At 46.2% G+C, this 24257-nt stretch overlaps 3 protein-coding genes across 3 annotated transcripts; all 3 read left to right on the plus strand.

Moving 5' to 3' along the window:
* The first annotated feature begins 3372 nt into the window (after positions 1-3372).
* LOC140581957 (zona pellucida sperm-binding protein 4-like) lies at positions 3373-5190 on the plus strand. Its single transcript, XM_072705901.1, has 8 exons — positions 3373-3622; positions 3701-3888; positions 3956-4053; positions 4127-4290; positions 4367-4559; positions 4631-4778; positions 4856-4931; positions 5000-5190. Exons 1-8 carry the CDS (start codon positions 3409-3411, stop codon positions 5110-5112), a joined length of 1194 nt encoding a protein of 397 aa, XP_072562002.1. The 5' UTR covers positions 3373-3408; the 3' UTR covers positions 5113-5190.
* A 6791-nt stretch (positions 5191-11981) lies between these two features.
* On the plus strand, positions 11982-13793 carry LOC140581950 (zona pellucida sperm-binding protein 4-like). The gene is made up of 8 exons (XM_072705892.1): positions 11982-12221; positions 12300-12487; positions 12563-12660; positions 12734-12897; positions 12974-13166; positions 13238-13385; positions 13461-13536; positions 13605-13793. Exons 1-8 carry the CDS (start codon positions 12008-12010, stop codon positions 13715-13717), a joined length of 1194 nt encoding a protein of 397 aa, XP_072561993.1. The 5' UTR covers positions 11982-12007; the 3' UTR covers positions 13718-13793.
* An 8420-nt stretch (positions 13794-22213) lies between these two features.
* On the plus strand, positions 22214-24048 carry LOC140581945 (zona pellucida sperm-binding protein 4-like). The gene is made up of 8 exons (XM_072705870.1): positions 22214-22471; positions 22550-22737; positions 22813-22910; positions 22984-23147; positions 23224-23416; positions 23489-23636; positions 23714-23789; positions 23858-24048. The coding sequence occupies exons 1-8, from the start codon at positions 22258-22260 to the stop codon at positions 23968-23970; spliced, it is 1194 nt and encodes a 397-aa protein (XP_072561971.1). The 5' UTR covers positions 22214-22257; the 3' UTR covers positions 23971-24048.
* Positions 24049-24257: the final 209 nt, after the last annotated feature.

Genomic DNA, 24257 nt, shown 5'->3' on the forward strand with positions numbered 1-24257 from the left:
GAGAGGAGGCCATTCGGCCCATTGAGCTCGCTTGGGGAGAACTTAACTAATAGCTCAGAGTTGTTAAAATCTTATCTAGTTCTGATTTAAAGGAACCCAAGGATTCAGCTTGCACTATGTTATCAGGAAGACTATTCCATACTCTGACTACACGCTGTGTAAAGAAGTGCTTCCTTAAATCCAGTTTGAAATGTTCTCCCGCTAATTTCCACCTATGGCCACGAGTTCTTGTATTTGAACTAATGCTGAAGTAACTATTCGGTTGAACAGCATCCAAACCTGTTAGAATCTTATAGACCTGGATCATGTCCCCCCTCAGTCTCCTTTGCTTGAGGCTGAACAGATTTAGCTCAAATAACCTTTCCTCGTATGACATTCCTCTAAGACCAGGAATCATTCTTGTGGCCCTACGCTGCACCTTTTCTAAGGCCGCTATGTCCTTTTTAAGATATGGTGACCAAACCTGTACACAATATTCTAGGTGAGGTCTCACCAAGGAATTGTATAATCTTAGCATTACCTCCCTTGACTTAAACTCCACACACCTGGAGATATACCCCAACATCCTATTGGCCTTTTTTATTGCTTCCCCGCACTGGCGAGAATGAGACATGGAAGCATCAACATACACACCAAGGTCTTTCTCATAATCAGCTACCTTTATTCAGTAGGTCCCATAAAATACCTGTACTTTATATTTCTGCTCCCTACATGGAGTACCTTACATTTGTCTATGTTAAATTTCATCTGCCAGGTGTCAGCCCAGTCACTAATTAAATTAAAATCCCGCTGTAGCTGCTGAGCCGCTAGTTCAGTATCTGCTACACCACCCACCTTGGTGTCATCTGCAAATTTCACCAGTTTACTGTATATATTGGTGTCTATATCATTTATGTAAATTAGGAACAAAAGTGGTCCTAAAATTGAACCCTGCGGTACCCCACTATGAACGCAGGCCCACTGTGACATTGAGCCTCTTATAACTACTCGCTGCTTCCTATCCGTTAACCAGTTATCAATCCAGGTCGCTACAGTTCCTAAAATACCTGTCGCTTTGAGTTTAAGTGAGAGCCTCTTGTGGGGAACAACATCAAAAGCCTTTTGGAAATCTAAGTAGATGACATCATAGGCCTTCTTATCATCAACTTCCTGAGTAGCTTCCTCAAAAAACTCCAACAGATTTGTTAAACAGGATCTACCTCTCCTAAATCCATGCTGGCTATCCCTCAAAATGTTATTTGAGTCCAGGTAATCTACCATTTTCTCTTTGATTATAGCCTCCATAACTTTACCAGTTATACAAGTTAGACTGATTGGCCTATAGTTTGACAAATTACTTCTATCCCCTTTTTTGAAAATGGGCGTTATGTTGGCATGCTTCCAATCAGAAGGTACAGTACCACACCTTCAGATAAGGATTTTTGAAACAGTAATGTTAAGGGTCGGCAAATAATATCCCTCATCTCTTTTAACACTATAGGTAAGATGCCATCAGGGCCCTGTGATTTATTTATTTTGAGCTTAGCTAGGCTTTGCAAAACATCAGCTTCAGTTATATATATATTAGTTATAGACGATGCTAGTTTTCTGCAAATATGCTTATCCCTAGATAATGTGAAACAAGATCACAGTAGCCTATATGAATACCCAACTTGCCAATCAAGTATATTTTGTCACCCTTATACAGAAACAGAAATACAATCCATATGTGACGTTTCCACCAAGGAGTACTTTGACCATGTAGCCTAATGATTAAGTAAATGATAAACCATAACAAGCTGTATGGTTATATGAACCTCAAAGCGGTTTATTCCACTTAAATCCGAGCTAACAAATAAAAGGTACTAATAAAATGAAGTCGTCACGATTAATTTTGCAGAAGAAAATTATTCTAATTTACATTTAATAATGTTCTCAGGTGCTCTTCAAAATATATGCCCTATAGGGATAAAACATCTAGTCTGGCTACTCATTAGTCATGGTGCCTTAAGTTACCATAGACACCGTCAACAGACAGGTGCTTGTTTTTTGAAAACCAAGGAAAACAATGCTGATAAAAATGGCTGCTTATTTATAAGTGCAGAGTTGAATGAATGTTAAATTAAATTAGTGTGCATTAACATAGGACTGTTATTAGACTGCCAGAACTACCTGTACCTGTTACAGGATGGCTACGTCCCAGTTCAACCACTGGAGTCATCTAAGGCTGCATTTGAGGGGGTGAATGCGTCACAGCAATGCAACAAGGCCGTCTCATTTCAAAGGCTTCGTCAAACGTCGTCTATAAATGCATTGTTCTTTTTCCTAGTTGGATCCTTTGCAGCCCAACATAACCCAAGATTCACTGCATGGACATTTGAAGGATGCAGCCTACAAAGGCCACGCCAGAATTCAGACACAACCAATGTTCCACTGCAAACTGAGCATCCCAGCGGAATTCCCTTATACGGCTGCTCATAAACAGGCCTTACTGCATCTCTATTGACCCCTGGTGGTGGAAAGAAGCATGTCATCTCCAGATAATGCTGTCAGGGTCATTTACAGGTAGCGCCCTGCAGTTTGCTGATTTGGCAGATATGTAACGTAACGAAATATTAATACTTTACCAAGTAGGTTTTTCTCCGGATTTGTACTTTACTGGGGTGTTTTAAGTTTTTTTTTTTTGAAAATCACTTTCGCTTGCCTATATTTCTGGGGCAAATACTGTACCTACTTTTTACTCCAATACTATTGCATGCAGAGCACCTGCACGATTCCTGGTAAAATATGAACCACGATTTTATTTTCACTAAGAATCAAGATCTCAATATTCGCTCACGATTTTTGAGCAGTAATAATAATAGTAGTAATCAGGGGAGTTTCTAGTTATTGAAAAGATCAGGGGTTAAGTTTACCTGGGGCTTGACGTTTTTGTATTTGAAGGAAGATTGGCATCGGGGCTAAAAGAGTCGGGGCTGTAGCGATCGGACCTAACTATACGCCCATGGTAGTATATTCGTCACGTATTCTCTTGATGAAACTGGAATAAAAAATATGCAGAGAAACTCGATATATCCGTTACTATATCAAAATTGCATCCGTCCGATAACCGATAACCTTATAACTTTGACGAGGGCGGAGGAAACACTTAACGCTATAATCACAAACAGCGCCGACACTGTCGCGAAAAAAACATGTGATCTGCATTAAAACCCGTTTTCTTAAGCCATTTACATCGCGTGTTAAGTAGACAGGGTGGAACCTATTAAAACATCGGTGGAAATCGGTGGAGTCGGATCCAAGTCGGTTCCGGGCAACCTCGTGCGGTTTACCTATTAAACCGATTACTGAACTTAAACGGAAATGGGGGCAAGGTGGTATTTAAAGAAGTGATTCAGCTTACTGCTCATTACCTTGTTCATTCTCATCATGGAGGCAGTTTGGTGGCTTTGGGCTCAGGCTAGCGTCCTGCTGGTTGTTTTTACCGTGTCTTTTGCCCAGCAGCCGGCCGTTAAGGGTGCTGCTTATGATAAATGCCAGGTGTATGAGAAAGTTCCCTGTGGAGGTCCTGCCATTAGCAAGGATGCTTGTGCAGCCATAAACTGCTGTTTTGATGGCCAGCAGTGTTACTATGGGAATGCAGGTGAGGCTGTGATGCTTTCCAGTGTGTGATCGTCCTGGCTGAACATGTGGATATTGAATAGCCATGCTTCTCCCCCAGTGACCATGCAGTGCACCAGTGATGGTCAGTTTGTGGTTGTGGTGGCCAAGGACTCCACTGTGCCCCAGCTGGATGTGACCAGTATTTCCATGCTGGGAGGAAATGCTGCCCCTTGCAGCCCTGTTGCCACTACAGATGCCTTTGCCATATTCACCTTCCCAGTGACTGCCTGTGGCACTGTGGTGAAGGTGGGTTGTTGCATCATCACAAGCAGGATGTTGTGGGGATTTGGCTTACCTGTGGTTCTCATCCTAGGTGGATGGTGACTATGTAGTGTATGAGAACAGGATGTCCTCCTCGTATGAAGTTGGCGTAGGGCCCCTGGGTTCCATCACAAGGGACTCCCTCTATGAGTGAGTGGAGTCTTTGGCTCTGTAGCCCTACTTGACCTGTGTCTGTATCTGATGGCCTGGTGTTGCCTGGCAGGCTGCTCTTCCAGTGCAGGTACTGGGGCACTGAGGTTGTCTCCCTGGTGGCTGAGTACCAACCTATCGCAGCAGATATGCCATTTCCCCTGGTTGTTCCAGGACCCCTCCGGGTAGAGCTGAGGCTGGCAAATGGGCAGTGTTACACTAAGGGGTGTGATGAAGGTATGGTACAGCTGGATGGTCACCTGCTACTGTGCCAGTAGGTATGTGGATGACATTCCCTTGCTGGTATCTGCAGGAGCTGCTGCATATACCTCCTACTACCAGGACAGCGACTACCCTGTTACCAAGTGGCTGCGGCAGCCTGTGTATGTGGAGGTTCGCCTCCTGAGTAGGACAGACCCCAACCTTGTGCTGCTTCTGGACAGCTGCTGGGCAACACCTGCCCCTGACCCTCTGAGCCTGCCTCAGTGGAGCCTCCTGGAAGCTGGGTAACTGGCAAGCTGGGGAACTTTCTTATTGGCCTTGGTGGTATCCTACCTAACAATGGCTGTGCATGCAGGTGCCCCAACCCAGGTGACAAGTACCTGACCACCTTGGTTCCTGTGGACGGCTCATCTGGACTTCCCTTCCCGACCTACTACAAGCGGTTCATTGTGCAGATGTTTGCATTTGTGGACCCAGCCTCCAAGCATCATCTGCAGGGGCAGGTACTGGAGCAGCAAGTGAAGGCTGTTGGCCTGTGTGTAAATCTGGAATAATGCAGACCATGCTGTGGTCTCTGCAGGTGTTCTTCCACTGTAGCACAGCTGTGTGTGCCCCTTCAGCCACTGATAGCTGTGAGCAGAGGTGCTTCAGGAAAGGTGAGCTCCAGCCTGGCTTCTCTCCAGAATAGCTGTGCATGTCTGACTCCTCCCACTCTGCATTTCAGGTAGGGCTGCTGTACGCAAGGACTCCTTCCGCCACAAGGCTGTGGTGTCCAGTGGGGAAGTGAAGCTGGTGACCACAATGGGCAGATTCCAAGCACCTGCTGTCAAGTGGTGATGAGAAGAGCAGTGGTCACTAGTGGGTGCCATGTGGTCCCATAGTTGCTGTGTGCCTTAATAAAGGTGACTGACTGTACTGCTTGTCCTGTGGTCACTATCAACTGGCTGTGGCCCTATACCAACATGTGGTCTGCGAGTGCCTGTTTTGCCCAGGCCATGCCACAGCCCTGTCCTCTGCTTCAGAGGCATTAAGCTCTCAATCCTGTCCCTGGAATTTCAATTGCCTCAGCCCTCCCAGTGATATCTGGTTAGCTCCATTACAATATATCCAGCTGCTGAACAATGGGTAGGATATTGACAATCAAGAACCTTGTAAGGTTATGGCCCATAGATTTATTTGTAGGCGAAAGAAACAATGCAGATTATTCTATATGGATAAGATGACCAAAACGGAAAGGAATAGGTTGAAGACCTTTATAGAAACAAGTGCATAACACTCCTAGTTTTATCCCACTATTCAAGACAGGAGTCAACCCAAAAGTGGAAAGAGACAGGCTGCGTGTAAAGTAGACAGGGTGGAATCGGTGGAGTCGGATCCAAGTACTCAATATTCAATACTTAGTACCTGGCTACATAAGTACAGAGCTTAAATGTGGCAGTAAATCATAGGAAATGCAGATTTTAAAAATGAAGAATTTAAGGTACATGCCTTCAATAAAAGATATAAGCAATGTTTATCTAATGCATGGCTTCATCTGGTAATGACAGGGTCCTCAGATAATGTCAGGGAATTCTTATTTTAAAGAACCACATGTGGAACTATGCTGGAGAAAATGTGGGAAAATAGATCACTAGGGCTGCAACTAATGATTATTTTGATATTTGATTAATCTTTCGATTACTTTTTCGATTAATCGGTTGGGGGGCAAAAAACAATTTGATTTCCAGCAATTTTTAATAACCCAGTCTGTCTTTGTACAAAAGTTGTTTCCAGCAAGTCACATAAACAAATGTATGCTACATTGAGTATACAAAAAAAATTAATTTGTAGCAGCTGAATCAATGTAATGAAATACACAAAATCTTGTTTTATAAAGTGCAACCAGCATGGTGCTTTAGATAATGTATTCAGTACTCCAGTTTTTTAATGTAAAAGCACAGACTACCGCTGCTGCTACTAAGAATATTAAATAATTGTCTAATGTTATTTAATGATACACATACTGTACAGTATATGACAGGGGGAGAGAGCACGCCAGCGAGTCTGTCTGCATTTATTACGGACAAATAAAGTAAACATTTATTGCGAAGAAAAAGCCTTTTCTACGGAGCCCCTAAGGTGACAAGGGAGCAGAAAAAAAAACGGCAGAAGGAAAAAAAAAAAAGTCATGTTTTGCGTTATAACCCAAAACTTTTGCGATATAACCCAAAACTTTTGCGATATAACCCAAAACCTTTGCGTTATAACCCAAAACTTTTGCGATATAACCCAAAACCTTTGCGTTATAACCCAAAACTTTTGCGATATAACCCAAAACCTTTGCGTTATAACCCAAAACTTTTGCGATATAACCCAAAACTTTTGCGTTATAACTCAAAACTTTTGCGATATAACCCAAAACTTTTCCGTAGTAATGCAACAATAAGATCAGGTGACTAGCGTACTTTTGGTCATTCGAGTGCAACTTCCAAATCCGCAGTTTGCATATATGATGTGGTTGATCCCCGCTTCGCTTATTAATCTAATTTAACGGTTAAAAAAACTTGGGTTCAGTGTGGTAAGATTTGATTGTTTAATTCATAATTAGTCATTTGTAAAGCAAGCTTTGGTAATGTAGGCTACGTTTCAGTAACATTGCTAATTAATGCTAATCTGTTGAGGTTGATTTAAGCCTAAAGAATTGTTCGTTTTTTGTTGTTGTTTCATGTTTATAATAAATTAATATAAATCAAATGCTTTTTTCTCACATGAAGTCCATTTATTCTGCATTTTGCATACATCCATCGATAACCATGAAGCTGCCCAGAGTGCAAAAGCTGCTCACAAATAAAGTTAATTATATCACCCAAGTCGGAGTAGTTTTTCCGTTGGAATAATACCCTTTCACATAAAATCCTATTAATCTGCCTCAGACTTATGTGAACATCATGCCTTATAGATCCGAGAACAAACTGAATGTCCATATATTGTAGACCAAGATCAAAGTAAAATTCGATTAAACGCTCCATGTTTTCCTATCAATTATGCTCCTTACACTGACTGATGAGGGAATAATTAATAAAATAAAGGGAATGATTCTATAAGGCTGTAACTAATCAAAACGAGAACTGACTGGCGCGCCGGCAAGGCAAGGCTACCTAATCGGAACAGATAGGGGGGGCGACAGAGAATATCAGCGGCCCCTACTTATCTTTTAGCCTTCCAGAAGGACGACTACGAGCCGGCTGGAGTCACACATGTGCACGGTTGTCACGTAGACGGAAGGTACTGAGAAAGGGGGGGATGCCCAAAGGGCTTTAAAAGGGATACAGCTGATACATATGGCAGAGCCTCCTCCTGTACATGCTGAATGTATGTCAGACGGCCGCTCCCGGATTGCAATCTGTCAGACAATAAACCGGTGATTTGCAACTTCTCCCCGTGTCAGCTGTGAATCTCTTCTCATCCACGGACCCGGCGGAGACGCCGTGCTCCAACACTGATTACTCATATTTCCACTTCAAAGTCACAACAGTTTTGCCTTATGTCGCAAAAGTTTTGAGTTATAACGCAAAGGTTTTGGGTTATAACGCAAAGCTTTTGGGTTATAATGCAAAGGTTTCGGGTTATATCGCAAAAGTTTTGGGTTATAACGCAAAGGTTTTGGGTTATATCGCAAAAGTTTTGGGTTATAACGCAAAGGTTTTGGGTTATATCGCAAAAGTTTTGGGTTATAACGCAAAACATGACGTTTTTTTTTTTTTCTTCTGCCGTTTTTTTTTCTGTTCCCTTGTCACCTTAGGGGCTCCGTACTTTTCCGCATCTTACGCTAAAAATTACTGAGCAACGCAAATAAGACGATTGGTGACGAAAAACCCGTGAACGGCAGGCGGTAAATTTTGTTTTAAAACGTGTCCGGTTGTTTCAGCATACTACAGTGATGAACTGTAAATAAGATAAATAACATAAGGCTATTTAGTTTGTTTAATAAAAGGACAAGATATAAACCTGTTCTATCGGAAAGGTAGCCTTAAATGACTTCTGTTGCGATCTGGAGCTATATAGAAAATGAAATTAAATAAAATTAACTTAGGGCGCCCACCTAATAGAATGGTAGGGTAAACACGTTGTGGTATATGTAGCCGCATTTCTAGCCCGGCCCATAATAGCTGATTGTGTTGACAACCACGACTTCCCCTGCGTTCATTTAAACACATGTGCGTGTGTGAAGGGACGGGGCGGGTAACGCGGCCGGCAGTAACGCCATTGGTTGCAGTTATTAGTTATCCAATCCGACAGTAAACGGCTCATTAATAAGAATATTCTCAGAGTTATGGTCTCGAAATAAAATCCCGAGTCCATGACAAGAACGAGTACAAATACGGCTGATTCAAAGACAAGATCGAGACCTTCAAAAACTGGTCTTGAGTACTACAACATTTGATATTACTATAAATTTCTATCGTGAAGAAATGAAGCAGTGGTGTAGTGGTAACAAGAAATTTAAGGTGGGTAAACTATATGCACAGCAGTAAAAACGGTGGGTAACTGTATCATTAACATTAGTGATCTTAAAAAAGGTGAGTAAAAGCTGTTTTGTAAATTTAAAAGGTGCGTAAATGGCGTTTATGTGCATTTACTTTTTTCTTTTATGGCGGTCGGCATCCATCTTAAGGTACTTTACTGCCACCGCGGCTTTGGTTAGCTTACTGCTCCCAAATTAGGAGGTTGCCACTGTACTTATGTGTATAATAACGTAGACCCAACTAATCGATTATTAAATTAGTTGGCAACTATTTTAACAATCGATTTTAATCGATTAGTTGTTGCAGCCATAGAGATCACACACACATCTTTTGGGATTACCCAATAATCCAAGGATTTTGGATGAGAATTAAAGAAGAAATTTAAAAAAATCTAAAAATTAATATCCCTTTAGATCCACTGATATTCATCAGGGATGCAATACCTAGAGAAGCATATAATATAGACCAAAGATACATCTTAAGGATACTTTTACGGATTGGCAAGATAACTGTAAACTGGAAGGAAACAAAATCACCATCCATAACTCAGTGGGTAAACTCGGAAGTACCGACGACGGGAGGATGCGCCAGAGGTCTTCCAGGGAGCCGTCGCGGTCTCCGCTACCTTGCCTCCACGGAATCAGAAAAATCCCCTCCCGATTCTTAATCCGGCGGTGTTTAAGCCGGACACCACCGCCGTCTCGCCCGTCATCCATATAGCTGCTGCCAGACTGCCAGGACTGGCAGCCTGCACCTTAGTGGGAACGCGCTTGGCCCATAAAGGGGCCAGGTCTGTTATGGACACCATTCCGCGGGTCCCCAAGCTTCTTAAAGGGGAAACGCCTGCGGACAAGGTACGATCCCTTGCAGCGCCTCCCGTGATTCCAGTTCCCACAGCACCCCCTGTGATTCCAGTGTCAGCAGTATCTGCAAAAGCACCAGCACCCACAGTTCCCCTGCCTGCAGTTTCATCATGGCCAAGCGGTATTTTTACCCTACAGGGCTTGTTCTGGCGAATGATGGGGGAGTCAGCGGTGAGAGACTCCCCCGAGGTTACTGCGTTGCCCGAGGTTCCCGTGATGGCTGTTCCCACAGTGGCCCCCGTGGTTCCTGCGCCGGCTGTTCCTGCTTCATCCCCCATGGTTCCTGCTTCATCCCCCGGGGTTCCTGCTCAGTTCCCCGTGGATCCTGTGCCAGCAGCTGATGTGCCGCCCCTTGTGCCTCCAACTCCCATGGCCCCTGTCCCTGAGGAGGTCCCTGACTGCCGGACCACCGCTCCTCCCTCCATAGTGGAGTTGGAGGAGCTCGAGTGGGAACCCTCGGGGATCTCCCTGCCAGCCCCAGTGACATCCCCAGCGATTCCTCCACCATCACCCTAGCATGACAGGTCCCGGCCGGGTCCCCGCCTCTCAGTCTCCTGGAAAGGAAGGGGACACCTGCGCCGGGGTCGTGTCCCGCCCTCCCTGCCCCCTGGCTCCAGCTCGGCGGTCGCCTCCGGTTCAGCCTCTGGTGCCTCGTCGGCTACCTGCGGTCCCGCCTGTTGTGCCTCGTCAGCCGCCTGCGGGACCCCCAGCTCTGCCTCGTCGCTCACCTACACCTTGACCGGCGGCGGCTGCGGCTTCGCCTGCCGTGGCTGCTGCTCCCTCCTCCCCTCCGCCTGTGTCCCCTTCGTCTTCCTCCATGCCCCCTCCGTCAGTCCCTCCACCTTCCTCCTTGCCACCTTCGGCGTTCCCTCCTGCTCCCCCCTCGCACGTGCCGAGGGTCCCTTCGGCTCCGGCCTCGCGGTCGCCTGCAGCCCCTGCTGCTTCCGCCCCTCTCCTGCCAGGGTTCCCTCCGGCTCCCCGTTTCCCCCCTGTCTACTCATTAGTCATGGTGCCTTAAGTTACCATAGACACCGTCAACAGACTTATTTATAAGTGCAGAGTTGAATGAATGTTAAATTAAATTAGTGTGCATTAACATAGGACTGTTATTAGACTGCCAGAACTACCTGTACCTGTTACAGGATGGCTACGTCCCAGTTCAGCGACTGGAGTCATCTAAGGCTGCATTTGAGGGGGTGAATGCGTCACAGCAATGCAACAAGGCCGTCTCATTTCAAAGGCTTCGTCAAACGTCGTCTATAAATGCATTGTTCTTTTTCCTAGTTGGATCCTTTGCAGCCCAACATAACCCAAGATTCACTGCATGGACATTTGAAGGATGCAGCCTACAAAGGCCACGCCAGAATTCAGACACAACCAATGTTCCACTGCAAACTGAGCATCCCAGCGGAATTCCCTTATACGGCTGCTCATAAACAGGCCTTACTGCATCTCTATTGACCCCTGGTGGTGGAAAGAAGCATGTCATCTACAGATAATGCTGTCAGGTTCATTTACAGGTAGCGCCCTGCAGTTTGCTGATTTGGCAGATATGTAACGTAACGAAATATTAATACTTTACCAAGTAGGTTTTTCTCCGGATTTGTACTTTACTGGGGTGTTTTAAGTTTTTTTTTTTTGAAAATCACTTTCGCTTCTCTATATTTCTGGGGCAAATACCTACTTTTTACTCCAATACTATTGCATGCAGAGCACCTGCACGATTCCGGGTAAAATATGAACCACGATTTTATTTTCACTAAGAATCAAGATCTCAATATTCACTCACGATTTTTGAGCAGTAATAATAATAGTAGTAATCAGGGGAGTTTCTAGTTATTGAAAAGATCAGGGGGTAAGTTTACCTGGGGCTTAACGTTTTTGTTTTTGAAGGAAGATTGGCATCGGGGCTAAAAGAGTCGGGGCTGTAGCGATCGGACCTAACTATACGCCCATGGTAGTATATTCGTCACGTATTCTCTTGATAAAACTGGAATAAAAAAATATGCAGAGAAACTCGATATATCCGTTACTATATCAAAATTGCCGTCCGATAACCGATTACCTAACTTTGACGAGGGCGGAGGAAACACTTAACGCTATAATCACAAACAGCGCCGACACTGTCGCGAAAAAAACATGTGATCTGCATTAAAACCCGTTTTCTTAAGCCATTTACATCGCGTGTTAAGTAGACAGGGTGGAATCTATTAAAACATCGGTGGAAATCGGATCCAAGTCGGTTCCGGGCAACCTCGTGCGGTTTACCTATTAAACGATTACTGAACTTAAACGGAAATGGGGGCAAGGTGGTATTTAAAGAAGTGATTCAGCTTATCGGTCATTACCTTGTTCATTCTCATCATGGAGGCAGTTTGGTGGCTTTGGGCTCAGGCTAGCGTCCTGCTGGTTGTTTTTACCGTGTTTTTTGCCCAGCAGCTGGCCGTTAAGGGTGCTGCTTATGATAAATGCCAGGTGTATGAGAAAGTTCCCTGTGGAGGTCCTGCCATTAGCAAGGATGCTTGTGCAGCCATAAACTGCTGTTTTGATGGTCAGCAGTGTTACTATGGGAATGCAGGTGAGGCTGTGATGCTTTCCAGTGTGTGATCGTCCTGGCTGAACATGTGGATATTGAATAGCCATGCTTCTCCCCCAGTGACCATGCAGTGCACCAGTGATGGTCAGTTTGTGGTTGTGGTGGCCAAGGACTCCACTGTGCCCCAGCTGGATGTGACCAGTATTTCCATGCTGGGAGGAAAAGCTGCCCCTTGCAGCCCTGTTGCCACTACAGATGCCTTTGCCATATTCACCTTCCCAGTGACTGCCTGTGGCACTGTGGTGAAGGTGGGTTGTTGCATCATCACAAGCAGGATGTGGTGTGGAGGTGGGGATTTGGCTTACCTGTGGTTCTCATCCTAGGTGGATGGTGACTATGTAGTGTATGAGAACAGGATGTCCTCCTCGTATGAAGTTGGCGTAGGGCCCCTGGGTTCCATCACAAGGGACTCCCTCTATGAGTGAGTGGAGTCTTTGGCTCTGTAGCCCTACTTGACCTGTGTCTGTATCTGATGGCCTGGTGTTGCCTGGCAGGCTGCTCTTCCGGTGCAGGTACTGGGGCACTGAGGTTGTCTCCCTGGTGGCTGAGTACCAACCTATCGCAGCAGATATGCCATTTCCCCTGGTTGTTCCAGGACCCCTCCGAGTAGAGCTGAGGCTGGCAAATGGGCAGTGTTACACTAAAGGGTGTGATGAAGGTATGGTACAGCTGGATGGTCACCTGCTACTGTACCAGTAGGTATGTGGATGACATTCCCTTGCTGGTATCTGCAGGAGCTGCTGCATATACCTCCTACTACCAGGACAGTGACTACCCTGTTACCAAGTGGCTGCGGCAGCCTGTGTATGTGGAGGTTCGCCTCCTGAGTAGGACAGACCCCAACCTTGTGCTGCTTCTGGACAGCTGCTGGGCAACACCTACCCCTGACCCTCTGAGCCTGCCTCAGTGGAGCCTCCTGGAAGCTGGGTAACTGGGAAGCTGGGTAACTTGGTTATTGGCCTTGGTGGTATCCTACCTAACAATGGCTGTGCACGCAGGTGCCCCAACCCAGGTGACAAATACCTGACCACCTTGGTTCCTGTGGACGGCTCATCTGGGCTTCCCTTCCCGACCTACTACAAGCGGTTCATTGTGCAGATGTTTGCATTTGTGGACCCAGCCTCCAAGCATCATCTGCAGGGGCAGGTACTGGAGCAGCAAGTGAAGGCTGTTGGCCTGTGTGTATCTGGAATAATGCAGACCATGCTGTGGTCTCTGCAGGTGTTCTTCCACTGTAGCACAGCTGTGTGTGCCCCTTCAGCCACTGATAGCTGTGAGCAGAGGTGCTTCAGGAAAGGTGAGCTCCAGCCTGGCTTCTCTCCAGAATAGCTGTGCATGTCTGACTCCTCCCACTTTGCATTTCAGGTAGGGCTGCTGTACGCAAGGACTCCTTCCGCCACAAGGCTGTGGTGTCCAGTGGGGAAGTGAAGCTGGTGACCACAATGGGCAGATTCCAAGCACCAGCTGTCAAGTGGTGATGAGAAGAGCAGTGGTCACTAGTGGGTGCCATGTGGTCCCATAGCTGCTGTGCCTTAATAAAGGTGACTGACTGTACTGCTTGTCCTTTGGTCACTATCAACTGGCTGTGCCAAATGATTGCATATAGCAATCATTGAAATTACAGCAACTGTCTTGGTTACAATTATAGCAAGAGTTTTCAGGATGGACAAGGTCCCAGCTGTAATGGACTATTTCTACTTCAAGACTTAAGGCTACCCAGCTTTCTTGCAATGTAGTCTAGTGGTAACTTAATTGTGGTATTACCATGTTTTCAGGGAACTTGTACAGATGACAAGAGGGTGTAACTACACACCTTAGTGATTCATATCACATGCACTCAACAGGCATATCAAAACATTGCTTAATTGCCACTGCATGATTTTAAATCTATTGGCAAATGGCTCTATAAAGTCTGACAATGAAAGTATGCCTTGTAATGAACAGTTTGGGGACCCAAGTGCAGAGGCGAGGTTTAAACTAAATGCTCATCAGTCTAACAGGGCTGACTGCAGGCTCAGAACCCATCCATCATCTGCCGCTTGTCCGGGGTTCGGGTCGCGGGGGTAGCAGCTTCAGTAGAGGCACCCAGACCTCCCTCTCCCCAGCTAACCCCACCAGCTCCTCGGGGGGGACACCGAGGCGTTCCCAGGCCAGCCGAGAGATATAATCCCTCCAGCGAGTCCTGGGCCTGCCCCGGGGCCTCCTCCCTGCAGGACATGCACGGAAAACCTCTCCGGGTAGCCGCCCAGGAGGCATCCGCACCAGATGTCCAAACCACCTCAACTGGCTCCTTTCGACGTGAAGAAGCAGCGGTTCTACTCTGAGGCCCTCCCGGATATCTGAACTTCTCACCCTATCCGTAAGGGAGAGCCCAGACACCCTGCAGAGAAACCTCATTTCGGCCGCTTGTATTCGCGATCTCGTTCTTTCGGTCATTACCCATAGCTCATGACCATAGGTGAGGGTAGGGACAAAGATGGACCAATAGATCGAGAGCTTGGCTTTTTGGCTCAGTTCTTTCTTAGCCACGACGGACCGGTTAAGCGCCTGCAGAACTGCAGACGCCGCTCCGATCCGTCTATCCAGCTCCTGATCTCGCCTACTCTCACTCGTGAACAAGACCCTGAGATACTTAAACTCCTCCACTTGAGGCAGTATGTCTTCCCCAACCCGAAGAGGGCAAACCACCCGTTTCCGGCTGAGAACCATGGTCTCGGACTTGGAGGTGCTAATCCTCATCCCTGCCGCTTCACACTCGGCTGCGAACCGCCCCAGTGCCTGCTGGAGATCCCCAGCAGATGAAGCCAGCAGGACGACATCGTCTGCAAAAAGCAGCGAGGCAATCCTGAGGTCACCAAACTGGACACCCTCGACGCCTTGGCTGCGCCTAGAAATCCTGTCCATAAATATGATAAACAGGACCGATGACAAAGGGCAGCCCTGGCGGAGCCCAACACGCACCTGGAACACGTCCGACTTATTGCCGGCAATGCGGACCAAGCTTCTGCTCCATTCGTACAGGGACCGGATCGCCCACAACAGTGGACCCCGGACCCCATACTCTCGAAGCACCCCCCACAGAGCACCTCGGGGAACCCGGTCGTAAGCCTTTTCCAAATCCACAAAACACATGTAGACTGGATAGGCAAACTCCCAGGCCCCCTCCAGTACCCTTGCAAGGGTATAAAGCTGGTCCAGCGTTCCACGACCAGGACGAAAACCGCATTGTTCCTCCTGAATCCGAGATTCGACTATCGATCTTATCCTCCTCTCCAGTACCCCGGAATAGACTTTCCCAGGGAGGCTGAGAAGTGTGATCCCCCTGTAGTTGGAACACACCCTCCGGTCCCCTTTCTTAAATAAGGGGACCACCACCCCGGTCTGCCAATCCAGCGGCACTGTCCCTGACCTCCACGCACTGTTGAGAAGGCGTGTCAGCCACGACAGCCCCACAACATCTAGAGCCTTCAGGTACTCCGGGCGGATCTCGTCCACCCCCGGGGCCCGGCCACCACGGAGTTGTTTAACCACCCCGGCCACCTCAGCCTCAGTGATGGGCAAGCCCCCCCCAGCACCCTCGGCCTCTGTGCCCTCAGATGTCTCAAAAGCAGTATGCGTAGATGTATCTGAGGCAGGGTTGAGGAGGTCCTCAAAGTATTCCTTCCACCTCCGGATGATGTCCCCAGGTGAGGTCAACAGCCCCCCCCCCCACTATAAATAGTAGGAACCAGGAGCTGCTTCCCCCTCCTGATACTCCGTATGGTTTGCCAGAACCTTTTTGAGGCCGACCGAAAGTCACTTTCCATGGCCTCACCGAACTCCTCCCACGCCCGGGTTTTTGCTTCTGCGACCACCCGAGCCGCGTTCCGCCTGGCCCGCCGGTACCCGTCAGCTGCCTCCGGAGACCCCCGGGCTAATAATTCCCGGTAAGCCTCCTTCTTCAGCTTCACGGCCCCCCTCACCTCTGGTGTCCACCATCGGGTACGGGGGTTACCGCCACGACAGGCACCGACCACCCTGCAGCCACAGCTCCGTACGGCCGCTTCCACAATGGAGGTCCGGAACAGTGTCCATTCAGACTCGATGTCCCCTACCTCCCCCGGCATGCAGTCGGAATTCTGCCGGAGGCACGAGTTAAAGCTCCAGCGAACAGGAGCCTCTGCCAGACGTTCCCAGCAGACCCTCACTATGCGCTTAGGCCTACCAGGTCTGACCGGCTTCCTCCCCCGCCACCTGAGCCAACTCATCACCAGGTGGTGATCAGTTGACAGCTCTGCCCCTCTCTTTACCCGAGTGTCCAAGACGGAGGGCCGCAGAACCAAAGGGAAAATTCATATGCAAAAAACATTGGTTCTGGCAAAGGTTTGTTAGGGAAGCGGCAATCAGTGATGCAAACAAATCCAGTTTTATTGTTCCATTTGCTGTACATTTTCATCATTACCTTTCCTCATACTAAGTCTTCACAGTGAGTGGGTTAGGATATGCATTAGATTTGATACGACCCCTAGACTTGGCCTGAACTCTGATGCCAGCTGTATCCTGGAGTCTAATGCGTATCCTAACCCACTCATTAACCGTAGCTCTATTACTTTCACAGCAAACCCCATAAGGAACACTGCTAATACGTAATCCCTAACCTTAACCCTGGGTATAAGCCCAATGTCAGCCAGCGATCGTAATGTCTTCTGTTTGAGTCCAGTGTCTTGGTCAAGTCGTAAACCTACAGAGCAGCTCTCAAACTTTCGGTATCGCTAAGCAGCATGTCTGATATTCAGTCTTACCTTATATTTATTCACTGGCTCCCTATTGATGCTTGAATCAAGTTCAGGGTAATGGAATGACACCCACCTACTTCCATGCATTTTTTTTTTGTCCATTCCTGTATGGTCAGAGAACCACATGATGCAGTTGATCTTATACCCGCGTCATAATCATTTGGTAATATCACGATAAAACTCGTGTAGCTGAATTAATCAGAACACTGAAATAAACAGAAAAAATACAAATACAAATACAAAACCATGTGTCTTTATAAGAACATAAGAACTATACAAACGAGAGGAGGCCATTCGGCCCATTGAGCTCGCTTGGGGAGAACTTAACTAATAGCTCAGAGTTGTTAAAATCTTATCTAGTTCTGATTTAAAGGAACCCAAGGATTCAGCTTGCACTATGTTATCAGGAAGACTATTCCATACTCTGACTACACGCTGTGTAAAGAAGTGCTTCCTTAAATCCAGTTTGAAATGTTCTCCCGCTAATTTCCACCTATGGCCACGAGTTCTTGTATTTGAACTAATGCTGAAGTAACTATTCGGTTGAACAGCATCCAAACCTGTTAGAATCTTATAGACCTGGATCATGTCCCCCCTCAGTCTCCTTTGCTTGAGGCTGAACAGATTTAGCTCAAATAACCTTTCCTCGTATGACATTCCTCTAAGACCAGGAATCATTCTTGTGGCCCTACGCTGCACCTTTTCTAAGGCCGCTATGTCCTTTTTAAGATATGGTGACCAAACCTGTACACAATATTCTAGGTGAGGTCTCACCAAGGAATTGTATAATCTTAGCATTACCTCCCTTGACTTAAACTCCACACACCTGGAGATATACCCCAACATCCTATTGGCCTTTTTTATTGCTTCCCCGCACTGGCGAGAATGAGACATGGAAGCATCAACATACACACCAAGGTCTTTCTCATAATCAGCTACCTTTATTCAGTAGGTCCCATAAAATACCTGTACTTTATATTTCTGCTCCCTACATGGAGTACCTTACATTTGTCTATGTTAAATTTCATCTGCCAGGTGTCAGCCCAGTCACTAATTAAATTAAAATCCCGCTGTAGCTGCTGAGCCGCTAGTTCAGTATCTGCTACACCACCCACCTTGGTGTCATCTGCAAATTTCACCAGTTTACTGTATATATTGGTGTCTATATCATTTATGTAAATTAGGAACAAAAGTGGTCCTAAAATTGAACCCTGCGGTACCCCACTATGAACGCAGGCCCACTGTGACATTGAGCCTCTTATAACTACTCGCTGCTTCCTATCCGTTAACCAGTTATCAATCCAGGTCGCTACAGTTCCTAAAATACCTGTCGCTTTGAGTTTAAGTGAGAGCCTCTTGTGGGGAACAACATCAAAAGCCTTTTGGAAATCTAAGTAGATGACATCATAGGCCTTCTTATCATCAACTTCCTGAGTAGCTTCCTCAAAAAACTCCAACAGATTTGTTAAACAGGATCTACCTCTCCTAAATCCATGCTGGCTATCCCTCAAAATGTTATTTGAGTCCAGGTAATCTACCATTTTCTCTTTGATTATAGCCTCCATAACTTTACCAGTTATACAAGTTAGACTGATTGGCCTATAGTTTGACAAATTACTTCTATCCCCTTTTTTGAAAATGGGCGTTATGTTGGCATGCTTCCAATCAGAAGGTACAGTACCACACCTTCAGATAAGGATTTTTGAAACAGTAATGTTAAGGGTCGGCAAATAATATCCCTCATCTCTTTTAACACTATAGGTAAGATGCCATCAGGGCCCTGTGATTTATTTATTTTGAGCTTAGCTAGGCTTTGCAAAACATCAGCTTCAGTTATATATATATTAGTTATAGACGATGCTAGTTTTCTGCAAATATGCTTATCCCTAGATAATGTGAAACAAGATCACAGTAGCCTATATGAATACCCAACTTGCCAATCAAGTATATTTTGTCACCCTTATACAGAAACAGAAATACAATCCATATGTGACGTTTCCACCAAGGAGTACTTTGACCATGTAGCCTAATGATTAAGTAAATGATAAACCATGACAAGCTGTATGGTTATATGAACCTCAAAGCGGTTTATTCCACTTAAATCCGAGCTAACAAATAAAAGGTACTAATAAAATGAAGTCATCACGATTAATTTTGCAGAAGAAAATTATTCTAATTTACATTTAATAATGTTCTCAGGTGCTCTTCAAAATATATGCCCTATAGGGATAAAACATCTAGTCTGGCTACTTATTAGTCATGGTGCCTTAAGTTACCATAGACACCGTCAACAGACAGGTGCTTGTTTTAGGAAAACCAAGGAAAACAATGCTGATAAAAATGGCTGCTGATTTATAAGTGCAGAGTTGAATGAATGTTAAATGAAATTAGTGTGCATTAACATAGGACTGTTATTAGACTGCCAGAACTACATGTACCTGTTACAGGATGGCTACGTCCCAGTTCAACCACTGGAGTCATCTAAGGCTGCATTTGAGGGGGTGAATGCGTCACAGCAATGCAACAAGGCTGTCTCATTTCAAAGGCTTCGTCAAACGTCGTCTATAAATGCATTGTTCTTTTTCCTAGTTGGATCCTTTGCAGCCCAACATAACCCAAGATTCACTGCATGGACATTTGAAGGATGCAGCCTACAAAGGCCACGCCAGAATTCAGACACAACCAATGTTCCACTGCAAACTGAGCATCCCAGCAGAATTCCCTTATACGGCTGCTCATAAACAGGCCTTACTGCATCTCTATTGACCCCTGGTGGTGGAAAGAAGCATGTCATCTCCAGATAATGCTGTCAGGTTCATTTACAGGTAGCGCCCTGCAGTTTGCTGATTTGGCAGATATGTAACGTAAGGAAATATTAATACTTTACCAAGTAGGTTTGAGCAGTAATAATAGTAGTAATCAGGGGAGTTTCTAGTTATTGAGAAGATCAGGGGGTAAGTTTACATGGGGCTTGACGTTTTTGTTTTTGAAGCAAGATTGGCATCGGGGCTAAAATAGTCGGGGCTGGATACGCCCAGGGTAGTATATTCGTCACGTATTCTCTTGATGAAACTGGAATAAAAAATATGCAGAGAAACTCGATATATCCGTTACTATATCAAAATTGCCGTCCGATAACCGATTACTTAACTTTGACGAGGGCGGAGGAAACAACGCTATAATCACAAACAGCGCCGACACTGTCGCGAAAAAAAGATGTGATCTGCATTAAAACCCGTTTTCTTAAGCCATTTACATGGCGTGTTAAGTAGACAGGGTGGAATCTATTAAAACATCGGTGGAAATCGGATCCAAGTCGGTTCCGGGCAACCGTAGCCATAGCTCTAAAAGAGCTCTAAAAGCTGAAATTACTAATCTGCAGGATAGTAAGGGTCTTATAATTGAAAACGACATTGACATAGTAAATGAGTTCAATGATAGTTTTGCACGGGTATTCACTGTCGAGGACACTAGTAACTTACCAGTTCTTATTACTAATTCAACATCGTCTATAACTAATATATATATAACTGAAGCTGATGTTTTGCAAAGCCTAGCTAAGCTCAAAATAAATAAATCACAGGGCCCTGATGGCATCTTACCTATAGTGTTAAAAGAGATGAGGGATATTATTTGCCGACCCTTAACATTACTGTTTCAAAAATCCTTATCTGAAGGTGTGGTACCTTCTGATTGGAAGCATGCCAACATAACGCCCATTTTCAAAAAAGGGGATAGAAGTAATTTGTCAAACTATAGGCCAATCAGTCTAACTTGTATAACTGGTAAAGTTATGGAGGCTATAATCAAAGAGAAAATGGTAGATTACCTGGACTCAAATAACATTTTGAGGGATAGCCAGCATGGATTTAGGAGAGGTAGATCCTGTTTAACAAATCTGTTGGAGTTTTTTGAGGAAGCTACTCAGGAAGTTGATGATAAGAAGGCCTATGATGTCATCTATTTAGATTTCCAAAAGGCTTTTGATGTTGTTCCCCACAAGAGGCTCTCACTTAAACTCAAAGCGACAGGTATTTTAGGAACTGTAGCGACTTGGATTGATAACTGGTTAACGGATAGGAAGCAGCGAGTAGTTATAAGAGGCTCGATGTCACAGTGGGCCTGCGTTCATAGTGGGGTACCGCAGGGTTCAATTTTAGGACCACTTTTGTTCCTAATTTACATAAATGATATAGACACCAATATATACAGTAAACTGGTGAAATTTGCAGATGACACCAAGGTGGGTGGTGTAGCAGATACTGAACTAGCGGCTCAGCAGCTACAGCGGGATCTTAATTTAATTAGTGACTGGGCTGACACCTGGCAGATGAAATTTAACATAGACAAATGTAAGGTACTCCATGTAGGGAGCAGAAATATAAAGTACAGGTATTTTATGGGACCTACTGAAATAAAGGTAGCTGATTATGAGAAAGACCTTGGTGTGTATGTTGATGCTTCCATGTCTCATTCTCGCCAGTGTGGGGAAGCAATAAAAAAGGCCAATAGGATGTTGGGGTACATCTCCAGGTGTGTGGAGTTTAAGTCAAGGGAGGTAATGCTAAGATTATACAATTCCTTGGTGAGACCTCACCTAGAATATTGTGTACAGGTTTGGTCACCATATCTTAAAAAGGACATAGCGGCCTTAGAAAAGGTGCAGCGTAGGGCCACAAGAATGATTCCTGGTCTTAGAGGAATGTCATACGAGGAAAGGTTATTTGAGCTAAATCTGTTCAGCCTCAAGCAAAGGAGACTGAGGGGGGACATGATCCAGGTCTATAAGATTCTAACAGGTTTGGATGCTGTTCAACCGAATAGTTACTTCAGCATTAGTTCAAATACAAGAACTCGTGGCCATAGGTGGAAATTAGCGGGAGAACATTTCAAACTGGATTTAAGGAAGCACTTCTTTACACAGCGTGTAGTCAGAGTATGGAATAGTCTTCCTGATAACGTAGTGCAAGCTGAATCCTTGGGTTCCTTTAAATCAGAGCTAGATAAGATTTTAACAACTCTGAGCTATTAGTTAAGTTCTCCCCAAGCGAGCTCGATGGGCCGAATGGCCTCCTCTCGTTTGTATAGTTCTTATGTTCTTATGTTCTTATGTTCTTATGTTCTTAACCTCGTGCGGTTTACCTATTAATTAAACCGATTACTGAACTTAAACGGAAATGGTGGCAAGGTGGTATTTAAAGAAGTGATTCAGCTTATCGCTCATTACCTTGTTCATTCTCATCATGGAGGCAGTTTGGTGGCTTTGGGCTCAGGCTAGCGTCCTGCTGGTTGTTTTTACCGTGTCTTTTGCCCAGCAGCCGGCCGTTAAGGGTGCTGCTTATGATAAATGCCAGGTGTATGAGAAAGTTCCCTGTGGAGGTCCTGCCATTAGCAAGGATGCTTGTGCAGCCATAAACTGCTGTTTTGATGGTCAGCAGTGTTATTATGGGAATGCAGGTGAGGCTGTGATGCTTTCCAATGTCTGATCCTCCTGGCTGAATGTGTGGATATTGAATAGCCATGCTTCTCCCCCAGTGACCATGCAGTGCACCAGTGATGGTCAGTTTGTGGTTGTGGTGGCCAAGGATTCCACTGTGCCCCAGCTGGATGTGACCAGTATTTCCATGCTGGGAGGAAAAGCTGCCCCTTGCAGCCCTGTTGCCACTACAGATGCCTTTGCCATATTCACCTTCCCAGTGACCGCCTGTGGCACTGTGGTGAAGGTGGGTTGTTGCATCATCACAAGCAGGATGTGGTGTGGAGGTGGGGATTTGGCTTACCTGTGGTTCTTATCCTAGGTGGATGGTGACTATGTAGTGTATGAGAACAGGATGTCCTCCTCGTATGAAGTTGGTGTAGGGCCCCTGGGTTCCATCACAAGGGACTCCCTCTATGAGTGAGTGGAGTCTTTGGCTCTGTAGCCCTACTTGACCTGTGTCTGTATCTGATGGCCTGGTGTTGCCTGGCAGGCTGCTCTTCCAGTGCAGGTACTGGGGCACTGAGGTTGTCTCCCTGGTGGCTGAGTACCAACCTATCGCAGCAGATATGCCATTTCCCCTGGTTGTTCCAGGACCCCTCCGGGTAGAGCTGAGGCTGGCAAATGGGCAGTGTTACACTAAGGGGTGTGATGAAGGTATGGTACAGCTGGATGGTCACCTGCTACTGTACCAGTAGGTATGTGGATGACATTCCCTTCCTGGTATCTGCAGGAGCTGCTGCATATACCTCCTACTACCAGGACAGTGACTACCCTGTTACCAAGTGGCTGCGGCAGCCTGTGTATGTGGAGGTTCGCCTCCTGAGTAGGACAGACCCCAACCTTGTGCTGCTTCTGGACAGCTGCTGGGCAACACCTACCCCTGACCCTCTGAGCCTGCCTCAGTGGAGCCTCCTGGAAACTGGGTAACTGGCAAGCTAGGGGAACTTGGGTATTGGCCTTGGTGGTATCCTACCTAACAATGGCTGTGCATGCAGGTGCCCCAACCCAGGTGACAAGTACCTGACCACCTTGGTTCCTGTGGACGGCTCATCTGGGCTTCCCTTCCCGACCTACTACAAGCGGTTCATTGTGCAGATGTTTGCATTTGTGGACCCAGCTTCCAAGCATCATCTGCAGGGGCAGGTACTGGAGCAGCAAGTGAAGGCTGTTGGCCTGTGTGTAAACCTGGAATAATGCAGACCATGCTGTGGTCTCTGCAGGTGTTCTTCCACTGTAGCACAGCTGTGTGTGCCCCTTCAGCCACTGATAGCTGTGAGCAGAGGTGCTTCAGGAAAGGTGAGCTCCAGGCTGGCTTCTCTCCAGAATAGCTGTACATGTCTGACTCCTCCCACTTTGCATTTCAGGTAGGGCTGCAGTACGCAAGGACTCCTTCCGCCACAAGGCTGTGGTGTCCAGTGGTGAAGTGAAGCTGGTGACAACAATGGGCAGATTCCAAGCACAAGCTGTCAAGTGGTGATGAGAAGAGCAGTGGTCACTAGTGGGTACCATGTGGTCCCATGGCTGCTTTGTGCCTTAATAAAGGTGATGAACTGTACTGCTTGTCCTGTGGTTACTATGCAACAGGCTATGGAACTAGTCCCACATGTGCCTATAAGGGACTTGCCCACTACTCCTGTGTGCAGCAAATATATTATCTGGGGTCCATAGTGCCGCCTACCGGCCGCTCCGATCCATGGTCGCAGGTTCAAACCCAGCCTTAGGACGTCTGTGGGTCCTTGAGCATGGCCCTTAACCCCCAGCTCT

The sequence above is a fragment of the Paramormyrops kingsleyae genome, chromosome 23 (genome assembly GCF_048594095.1).
Source record: "Paramormyrops kingsleyae isolate MSU_618 chromosome 23, PKINGS_0.4, whole genome shotgun sequence".
Classification (NCBI taxonomy): domain Eukaryota; kingdom Metazoa; phylum Chordata; class Actinopteri; order Osteoglossiformes; family Mormyridae; genus Paramormyrops; species Paramormyrops kingsleyae.